This window comes from Pseudorca crassidens, chromosome 14 (assembly GCF_039906515.1).
Source record: "Pseudorca crassidens isolate mPseCra1 chromosome 14, mPseCra1.hap1, whole genome shotgun sequence".
Classification (NCBI taxonomy): domain Eukaryota; kingdom Metazoa; phylum Chordata; class Mammalia; order Artiodactyla; family Delphinidae; genus Pseudorca; species Pseudorca crassidens.
This window is the reverse complement of record NC_090309.1, coordinates 28508280-28518624: the sequence shown is the minus strand read 5'-3', so window position 1 is coordinate 28518624 and position 10345 is coordinate 28508280. Positions and strand designations below refer to the sequence as shown.

At 48.1% G+C, this 10345-nt stretch overlaps 1 protein-coding gene and 1 long non-coding RNA gene across 2 annotated transcripts; one reads left to right on the top strand and one right to left on the bottom strand.

Moving 5' to 3' along the window:
- The first annotated feature begins 4305 nt into the window (after nucleotides 1–4305).
- LOC137205621 (uncharacterized) lies at nucleotides 4306–6611 on the top strand. The gene is made up of 2 exons (XR_010934223.1): nucleotides 4306–4559; nucleotides 6351–6611. It is a non-coding gene; the product is annotated as an uncharacterized lncRNA (long non-coding RNA).
- Nucleotides 6612–8759: 2148 nt separating this feature from the next.
- On the bottom strand, nucleotides 8760–9984 carry LOC137205806 (uncharacterized). Its single transcript, XM_067703965.1, has one exon. It carries the CDS (start codon nucleotides 9982–9984, stop codon nucleotides 8788–8790), a length of 1197 nt encoding a protein of 398 aa, XP_067560066.1. The 3' UTR covers nucleotides 8760–8787.
- Between the last annotated feature and the right edge of the window lie 361 nt (nucleotides 9985–10345).

Here is a 10345-nt window from a genome sequence, read left to right as displayed (position 1 = left end):
TTCATCATGGGTTACTGCGGTAGTTTTACAGCAATTTTAGCAATAATGACATTTAAGTAATAGTGATATTTAATGATAGCATAATAATAATAAAATAATAGCTCTTAAATGTATCGAAGACGAATCGCATGCTAAACTCGGTGCTAAAATATTTCCATGTGTATTTTGTGCAAAATCCTTATGAATATTCTATCAGATGAGCTTTATGTGTAACTCCACCAGGCATACTTCTCTTATTCCGCTTTCAAAGATAAGGAAATTGATGAGAAGTGTGGTAACCGTTTGATCAAGATGAGACTGGTAATAAGTTGTGAGTATGAATTTAAATTCAGGTCTAACTCCAGAATTTGATTCTCAATCCGTACATGAAAATTCTGATAATTCCTTTGATAAGGGTATGGTCTATGTTCTCTCCTGGAAAACATCCCCCATTATGTCTGCCTGTGCTCATACCTTCAGAACACAGTCAAGTTTGAAACATGATAAAAATGTTTAAATAGTGTGCTTTAATAAATGGAAATATCTTCATCTAAACAATAACACAAAAAGGCAGGCTGAGCCCTTTGAAGTGGCTTCGTTGCTATCTTCCATCCAGAACAAGAGAAGGAATCAACAGCTGCAGAGTAAAGAAAGCATGAAACCTAGAGATGGAGGATTCTGTAAACGACCAATTACAAGACTATTCAGCCACACTTTCATAGCAAGAGGCAAAATATTCCATTAAACTGAAAATTCTTCTACCCCTCACTCCAAGGCCCACACAAACATTAATGTTGCATTTATTAGGATGTACTTCCTGAGCTCTATCAACTTGACTTTCAGCAACTGTATTAATACAGTCCTTTCGCTTTGCACATGTATCTGAATGATGGATTCCATGACTGGAGTTTTGTAGAAAGAGTGGAGTGAATGAAGTAAAGTTTGGGACGAGCCATCATAATCCATAATGATGGGCACTGAATCAGGACAAGAAGAAACCTCTCTTCTCATTTATTTGAATGAAGATTCTACTATATGTTTACTGCCTCTGTACAGGGCCATCTGTTGAATAGTGGAAAACAAGCATCTTTCATTTGGAGGTAGGATTTGTGTGCTCAAGTTTCTATGGGCCTGCAGAATTAATCTTGTTTTAGAAATGAAATAAAATGTAATTTCTTACTGTAAGTAGATGTGGTTAAGCAACTGGCAACTTTGATGTCTTTAAATCACTGCAGTTTCAGGGTAGGCAAATCTATAATTATTTCAAGCACTTCTTTATTGGTGCAACAATTGAGCAGTGTACATAGTGGTCAACAACCTGGGCATTGTCAGACGACTCTAAGTTTGAATCTAGACTTTGCCACTCACCAGCTATGTGACTTTCAGCTATGAGAAGCACTTTCTTCAGCTTTACAGTGTGGATTATTACATGCCCTTTGCAGAACTACTGTAAGAACTAAATGTATATGGGCACAGTGGCTCACAGTAAGGGCTCAAATTAGTACTGTGGTCACTACTAGTAGTATTGAAAAGAAATTAGAACTTCTATTCTCATAAAGTGGGATATGTGTCCCTTTATCATTGTAATTTCATACCATTTTACTTTTGACCTTATAATTTAATAGCTTGATCCAAGAAACATTTAGCAGTAAATATAATTGAAAGAAGATTACCTGTCAAACATGAAATACTGTAGCATCAAGTGTGCTGGCACAATACTCTTCTCCGATAATTAACCTGTAAAAATATGTTATTGTCTTCTTTTTAATTAAGCACATTGAACATACATATTTACTGTGCCAATTGGCGAAAGGTCCATTAATTAATCAGTCTAACTATATGTTGCATAAACGTCTTCTAAACATAATCGTATATGTATTTTATTTGTTGGGAAAATGTGTTTGAGATTGTTCTTTTCTGCCTATTTAAAGTAAAAGAGGGTGAGAAGTAGAGTTAGGCTTAATGTACTTTGTACTCCATTATGCCATGAAAATGCTTCTGTGCCCTGGAGACAACAACAAAAGATTTGCTTTAATGACAAGAATCAAGTATGTTCTAAAGCTTCCAGGTAGGAGGCGTATAGGTTGCAGTTTATATCAGAAGTCTTTGCTCTCTCTCTCAACTGCGTCTAGATGGGAAAGATGTGGTCACAAATGCTTCAAGGTGATATAGTAAATGTTGGAAAAGAGGAGGGTAGGAGGCAGAGTTTTGAATATCTCAAACCTGAGCTAGAAGGATTTTATTTAAAGAAAATAGCGGATATTATTTTTCACTTAAGGAATGCCACTCAGCAAACCTGACATTAATGTAGGAAATTAGCTCTTTTAGCTATGATGCTTTCAAATGCACATGGCTGAAAACAAATTCAAAATAGTCAAAGGAAATTTAAAAACAAAAACCAAACAACAACCACCACCTCAACAAACAAGTACTAGAAATTCAGGGATGCAGCCATATTCAGATACAGTTGGATCTGGAAGTTCCAGAGTATCAGCAGGGTTCCAGCTCTCTCTCCATCGCTCAGCCCTGCTTACCTCTGCAAGACTTTATTTTACAGAAAGTCTCTTCTTGTGCTGGATGGTAACTGGGAGTCCCAGAGTCGTATCTCCCCAGCTTAGAAATTCCAGAGAGAAAAGACAATTCTTCCATTTTTCTCTGAGAGAAAAGTCCTGGGGAGGAGTCTGATAGACTTAGCCGAGGTCAGATGCCTACCCATGAGCCAATCACCTGCTTTACTGGAGTTCAGTCCCTGGAGACTCATCCCCCGGGGGGGGGGGGGGGGGGGGGGGCGTGAGGAGGCAGGATGGCATTATCTGGCAGTTCTCCAAGAAAAGCCTGCTGTTTTTGTAAGATGAAAGGGGAGAGGACATGGATAATGAAACCTGTATCTGCTTCTGTAAAATCCACAGAATCTTACTCCCTGCCCTGTGTCGATGACCATGCAGTAAGCTGACCCAGGAGGTCATTTTTCCCACAACAGCCTTCATATATATGACTAAGGAACACACTGGTAAAAGAGTATGGGAGAAAGTCTGAGTATGACAAGTCAGCTAGACAGATATTAACTAAAAAAGCTGTGTGAAAATATCCTTAAAAAGTTGCCCCCAACTCACTCAAAGTCCAAAGTTGGAGCTGGAAATACAATGTCACGGAGTTTGGATAAGAACAGGTTTTCTCCAAGCTGAACTATGACACAGATTAGAGACTTCTAGAAACTATACTTTTGCAAAGAAAAAACATCACATGAGAAAAATGAGGCCTAGAAAACTTACATGACTTAAGGTAACATAGCTAATTAATGGCAGGGCTGAGACTAGAGTATACTTTGTGTAATTGGCTATGGTCTTTTTTGTTTGTTTTTGTTATCACTTCAAAACGAGACAAACTTAAAGAAAGGAAACACAACCAAGGCTCAGTGGTTGGAAATGAGATGGATGTGAACGCCCACTTGTTTCTTACGTATAAAGTTACCCCTCGCAGCGTTGTGGAGGAGAAAACGCTGGCTCTTCCCAACGTTGGTTACATACACAAAGATTCCAAAGACAAGACAAGTGCTTTGCAAACAAAGTAACTAGAACCAGCTCAGGCTTCCCCGCGCCGGGTCCTACGTTCCACGGTCAGAACCACCAACTGTATCCCCCCGGGTAACAAAGTGATTCAGAAAAGCTAGCGTCTTCAGAGAAGGGAGAAAACTTAGCCGGGAAGAGAGTCAGGAGGAAACTTGCTCAGCTTCTTGCTGGGGTCTGAAACGATCCCAACAGAGTCCTTAAACCCCTCAGGTTTCCCCAATCAAGCACCCTCGCCTCCAACCTGGGCCACCCCAGAGCTGACTATCAGAGGAAAGAAGTCTGCGGACGCACGGAGAGCTGACCACCCCACGAGAAGGACCTACGCGCGGCCGCGTCCACTCACCCGCCGCTCCCCGGGAGACTGGAGACCAGCCCGGGGTCCAAGTCCTGGGCGTGGCAGACTCGTCGCTCTCCGGGCCCAGCTCCAGCTCACCTCGGCGCGGCCCGCCTGGGCGCCGCCATCTTGACCAGAGAGGGGGCCTCGCGCCGGAGGCCCCTGAGCGGGCGCCCTGAGCGGAGCCGGAGCGCCGGGGAGCCCCAGGTCGGGGCCCTACGTCCCCCGCGCGCTCGCGCCCCGTCCACGAGCGACGAGAGTCCCGCACGCAGCGCCCTACCCAGGCTTCCGCGGAACCGACGCCCCGCGCAGCCCGCACCACGGCTCAGGCAGCGCCGAGGGCGGCCCGGGCGGAAGAGCGGGCGCGGGGCACGCGCTCGGTAACCTGGCAACGCGGAGCAACCCGGCGTCTCCGGCGAACCCCAGCCCTGCACCACGAGGAAGCACGGACCCCCGCACCCGCCGCCCAGCCCGCGCCGCCCCTCGGTCGTTCCGCCCGCCGCTGCCCGCTGGCTACGGTCTTTTCAATCCATGATACAACGTCTATATGTAACAAATCTGTTAAACCCTGAATGTTTATGATATTCAAGTAATCCATTATCTGAATTATTCTTGAAGATAAAACATCCAAAGACTTCTTAATTGTATGGGTATACATACATAAAATACACGTGGAGGTAACTTCAAATATAGTATGTGCCTGTCTCTAATTCCTTCCCTCTCCGCTCTTTTAAAAAATGCCCCTTTAAAAATTGCCCACTCACCATCTGTTAGGTAAATTTGCTGAAACACAGTAAATGAAATGTAAATGACAGAAAACGTAAATGTAAATGTAAAATGTAAAAGTAATTTACATTTTACATTTACATTTACATTACAAAATGTACATTACATTTACATTACAAAATGTAAATGTAATGTAAAAGTAAAATGAAAATGTAAATGTAAATGTAAACAGTAAATGACAGAAATTGTTATAGAGACTATTCCAAATGGCACCGACACCTGTATTTATGAAATTTTTAAAAGGGTAAGTTAGAGTTGATTTTTTTTTTTTAAATCCCACTATAGTAACACCACATCATCCTAGGTGCCCAGTTCTATCCAATTACATAAGATGGGGAAAGAGAGAGAGAGAGAGAGAGGAGAAAGAGAAAGAAGAAAGGAAGAAAACCAAGTACTTATGTATAAAGTGTTGCTCCCAAAGTTTGAGATTATACTCAAGCATCAATGAACAGAAGGAAAACACTTACAAATTTACAAATGTATTTCATTTATGGTATGAGGGACACAGGTTTAGATTTGCAACACGCTCCCACAAGGGTCAAATTGACCACTTTTTTCTATCTAGTTGCTCTTGAGAGAACAAAACAATTGAAACAGATGCCGTTCGATTCCAAGTCTATAGCTTAGACCATGTCACTGCACATGAAATATTGTTCATTCAGAGTCAGCACATAGCAAGGGTAATTTATACTCTCAGAGTGTTTGCTCTCAAGTCAATAGCAGAGAAGCCTTGACTAAAAACGTTCCCATTAATTTCCATTGTAATAGATCTTACTTATAGCCCATGAAACAGTGGTCAGGGGAGATTTATTCTTTGGACACCACGTTATATAATCTCTCCACTTTAAGCCATCCCCCACTCGGCGATTATTTTTTAAATATGTTACTCGTAGTCAACATTAATTTACATTTAATCTTTCTTAGCATTAGGAGAGTATTATTTTGTACAGGCTCAGAAACAAATCTCCCGAAATTCCTCCCTGATGCTCCCTTCAGGCTGAAAATGCATTGCAGGGTGGCTGCAGTGACTTAATTCTAGTTGGCAGAGCCCTGGCCACACACTAATTTCATTAGCCTCAAACTCCTGGATTTGAAAGATCCACTGAATATGATTCCTGTCCTCTGACATGTCACTTACTAACCAATTCAGTGTGCATACAGAGGAGAGAAAGGACTTGCTCAGCTCTGGCCCACCGGCAGGCAGATGAGAATTCCCAGTCAGAGACACTGTTTACATCTGAGTGGTCATTCTTGCCCGGGTCCTCATTTTCAGGAAGGAACTTCAATCCAGGCTTTGCTGGCAGCTGCAGCATTTGTTACATCCATTACTATCTCCTTGTTCCTTCTTGCCCCCCAGTGCTTAGCATCCCCCATTTCAGTCACTAAGTCTTCCTTCCCCCAGCCTAGAAGCTTACCTCACCATAAATTTTTATCTCAAATGATAGGTTTGGCACATTCCCCACAGCAACCCACAGGGACTGGGGAAAAGAAAACTCAGATCTCTGGAGAGCTAAGAATTCAACCATTTAGAGGAGTTTCTTTTATACAGGACAGTCTTCATTGAGCTGAACCCTGCAATCCCAGAGAAGATTCACCTACCCGTTCTTTTCTTCTTTCCCTAAAGTGACTGTGTCTTTGAACAATGGGTCTGTGTTCCACTATTCTCTCTATTCATTTTGCAGGTTTACAGAGGCTGGGAAACTGGGGACTGGACTTACATGCCAGGAGCTTCTAAGATCACACGCAAAAATAAGGCTACGGGAAGAGATTGTTGGAATCTATCTCTGTATATTTGAACGTGGGCAGTGGTTAACCAGGATGCTCACACCAAGCTTATATCCAGCTTGCAGCACAAGCTACAAGTTGGTGCATCCCTCCTACTACCAGCCTCTTCTCAATAAATGCAGGTGAAAACTGGGGGCTCTTTTCCCTCAGCTGTTCAATCCAACATGAATAGCTGCAATTTGCAAATTAGAGGAAAATGACAGTGTTTTCTCTGAATGGTTTTGGTCCCAACCCACACTGCTAATGTTGGCATTCAGTTCCTTTCCTTCCCAGCCCAGGGAACGGGGGAACTAAGCGTAAGGCAAGCGTTCTCTTTTCTTGCAAGTGCCTCAGATCCACACACCAGAGAAGGAATCTGCTCCCCCTGGAATCTTTTTCAGCAAACACAAGCCTTCAGCCTAGTCGGCAAGCTCTCTCTTGACTCTATAAGATTTCACTCTTTTTTCGACAGGCAGGTCCCTCTGCAGTACTGCCCAAGCTCCAAGCGAAGGCACCAAAATAATTTTTAAAATGTCAAAGAGCAAATGCGCCTTCAACCCCCAGAGCTCCAGTAAAAATACTGTGAGTTGCCCCTGTGGTTCTCAGGTGACCTCTGGCCTCATCCTCCCTGCAGCGCTGCCTCCTCAGGTTCTCTAGTTTAAGCTCAGAGGTAAAGGAAGTGCTTCTGGGTTTTGCTTACAACAACCCAGGCTCTTCCTGAAAGCATTACCTCAAAGTGAAGGCTGCCCAGAAGCACTTTTGGCCTTGCAAACATCTCGAGATCTCCATGGTGGCATACTCAAGAGGTGCTAGAGATGCTCAGAGGCTCAGAGGGGCCATACCAGGCTGCAGCTTTAGACAGGCACCCCTCCTTCTGGCACAAACACAAACTTCATACTCCTGGGTGCTGATGTAGTGACAGCTTGAATCACAAGGAGTCCCCTCCAGAAACCCAACATGCTTCAGGAAAGGCACTTGAGAGGGAGCCAACTTTTTAGCTACGGGGAGCATAAGGGTCAGCCAGAACATCTGGAGAAGGGACTAACTGAGCTTGGGTCCTACCAGGCAGGGAGAGAGCTGTGCATTTAGGAAAGGATCACTTCAAGACAGAGATGAACAAAAAACTTGGATACAGGGGTAGAGAAGGAAAAGAGAGGCAGAAATTGAAAGGGAGAACATAAAAACAGAGAGACAAAAAAAAAAAAAAAAAACAGCAGGGAGAGAGAGAGACACACAGGAAGAAAGACAGAGAAACAAGAGAACCCATAGTCACGCAGACCCTGAAACTTAATTTCTTCATCCAGAAGCCATCCATCTATACCCAGGGCGGCACAGGAGCTGTGGGGCCGAGGCTGCGGGAGCAGGCGGTGAGAGAGCACTGCAGCACCTGCCCACGGCTCAGCTGGCCCGATCCGCCGTCCTTGCATCTTCCGCCGTTGCCCGCCTGCACCCGGAGCTAGAGGACCGCCCGGCCTTGCTCAGCGCACCCTACTGCCTCCCTCCAGGCGCCTTCTTGTCTGGCTCTGAGAATCGTCCTCAAAACCCAGCACTGGGGTTGGGGGCTGCGTTAGGGAGGTCGTGGGAAAGGATGGGCACAGGGTGGGTGCAGAGAAAGCGATTGTGTTTCGCAGTTAGCATGAGCTCACCTCCGGGCTCTGAGCTGGCAGGAGTAGAAAGCTGATCGCCCGGCTCCTGCCAGTGGCCGGATCGCAAAGGCAGTTTAGACGGTGCAAACAACTGCCCAGAGCAAATCACCTGGGGGCACGTCTGCCGGTGGCTTCTCCCCGCTTGAGGACAGTCCCCACGCCTTCCGCCCCATGCCCTCGCAGAGACAGGTTACAGGTCGGGAAATCCAACCCGAGCGAAATGGGCAATTCACGTCCAAATGTAGGTGAAGACCTAGCCTTCGGTTTAAGAACTGCCTCCCTAAGCGCTTCTCGAAATTTTCCAAGGCAGCTGCAGCTTGTCGGGCGGCTTGGGGCAGGGAAGCTGGGGAGTTGAGAAATGCCTAGTTTCTACGCGTCTTCTCATCTTTCATATTCCTTGCGCCTAGGTGGCTCTCACAGGAGCCCGGCACTTTTACAAGCCTGTTTTGGAACCGTATTTCACTCGAATGCAAACCCATTTAAATCATCGCCTTGTTTTTCGGAGACTGTTTCTTGTCAATGGGGCCATAAATCCAGAATGTCAAGCCGGATGGAGTGGAGCGCGGACAGGGGAGAGATGGAAGGGAAATGAATCAAGCAGGGAAAGTACCTCCTCGGGTGAGGTGGGAGGGATTCGGCAGGATCTCCAGGGTGGAAATGAGCGAAGAAGGCTGACCAGACCCCGCACCCCTGGAGTCCAAGCCAGCCTTCAGGATAAAGAGCGCGGGGAGCTACGGCGCGCTCTGCCCCGGAGGGAGCGCCCCCCTACCTGGAAAAGCCTCAGGATGTTGGCTACCATGATGGAGACCGAACTCCCCGAAGCCCCAATCACTCCAACTACTTTCTCGGGCTTGACGAAAACCGGAGGCTCGCCGTTGGTGCAGCGCACTTCGGAGGTGTCCTTCTGGATGAGCGCCTGGACGAAAGTGAGCGACTGTTCGAGCGCATAAGTGTCCCTGGAACAAGTGTCCAGGATCCGCGCTCCCAGCGTCACGTTGCGCAGCAGGTTGGGATCGCTGTTGATCTGGTCCAGGGCGTAGAGCATCGCTTCCAGCCTGTGGATCCCGTTCTCCCTCTTGATGTCGCCGCAGGGCACTCCGCTGGGACCCTTCGCGTGCACCGGGAACAGCCCCCCGAGGGTGACGTCCCCCTCGATCCGAACGGAGTGCGGGGCGTACATCTCCTGGCCGCGCGCCGCCGCCGCCAGCGCGCGCAGAAGCACCTCCAGCACGCAGCAGGGAAACTTCATCAAAGTCAGGGCGCGGAGCAGCTTCCCCAGCTGGACCATGCTGCTCCCGCGGCTGCGGCGGTGGCGGCGGCACTGGAGGGGACGGTGGCGGGCCCGCCGGAGTCCTGGCCCCTTGGGGTGAGCTCCTCCGGCGAAGCCCAGGGTCTCCTGCGGGCGAGGAGGGTAGGGGCGCCCGGGGAAGGGCAGCCGGCGAGGGTGGGAGGTCCCGCGGCGCCTGCCAGCTTGGGGCGCCGTGCGCTCTGGGGTTCCCCGGCCAGCGCGCCGCGCTCGAGCTCGCGCTCGGTGGCTTGCAGCTCGAGCTCTCCAACAGCCCAGCACTGGGGAGAGAGCGAGGATGGCTATCGCTTTAAATGCGCGTTCGGCTCCCTCTCCTCCTCCGCCCACTCCCTCCCACCCTCGCTCGCTCTCAGGCTCTCCCCACCCTTCCCAGCGCCCACCCTCCCCACGGTTTTGCAACATCACGCAGGGAGGGGCTGCGTGCTGAGGTAAGGGGGGAGGGAATGGGTGGGCGGCTGTGGGGCGGGGGGAGTACCTCCGATTGGGAGTTTCGAGGTCCCCAGGGAATCTGGGGATCGCAGGTCGCAGGCGAAGGCTGAGCTCCTGCTTCGGTCTCACTGTAGAAGCCGCTCGCTCGCCCGCCTGCACCCACACGCACATTCTAGGCACAGGGTGGCATCAGCCCCGGACAGGGCGGTTCTAGCTGCGGCTGACTTCTTCCAACCCTGAGGTCCGGAGCCGGGGCTGTCAGCGCCGGGAGAATGCGAGGTAGTCGAAGGTGATGCCGCCAAGCATGAAGGGTAGTAGGGAGAGCCCAGTCTCTACTGCTAACTCGTCTGTGCCAGTTTTTCCTAAGAAAAACACACATACACACAGGAGCCTGATTTATGACCTAAAGAACCTTTACGGAGAGACTTCTCCGGGGCCAGGCACTGGGCTAGCCTGTAGGGAAAGACGCCAACAAGAACTGCTGGGAATGGAAATGCATCTTTGGTCTTCAGGGGTTACTGTGGCCGGAGCC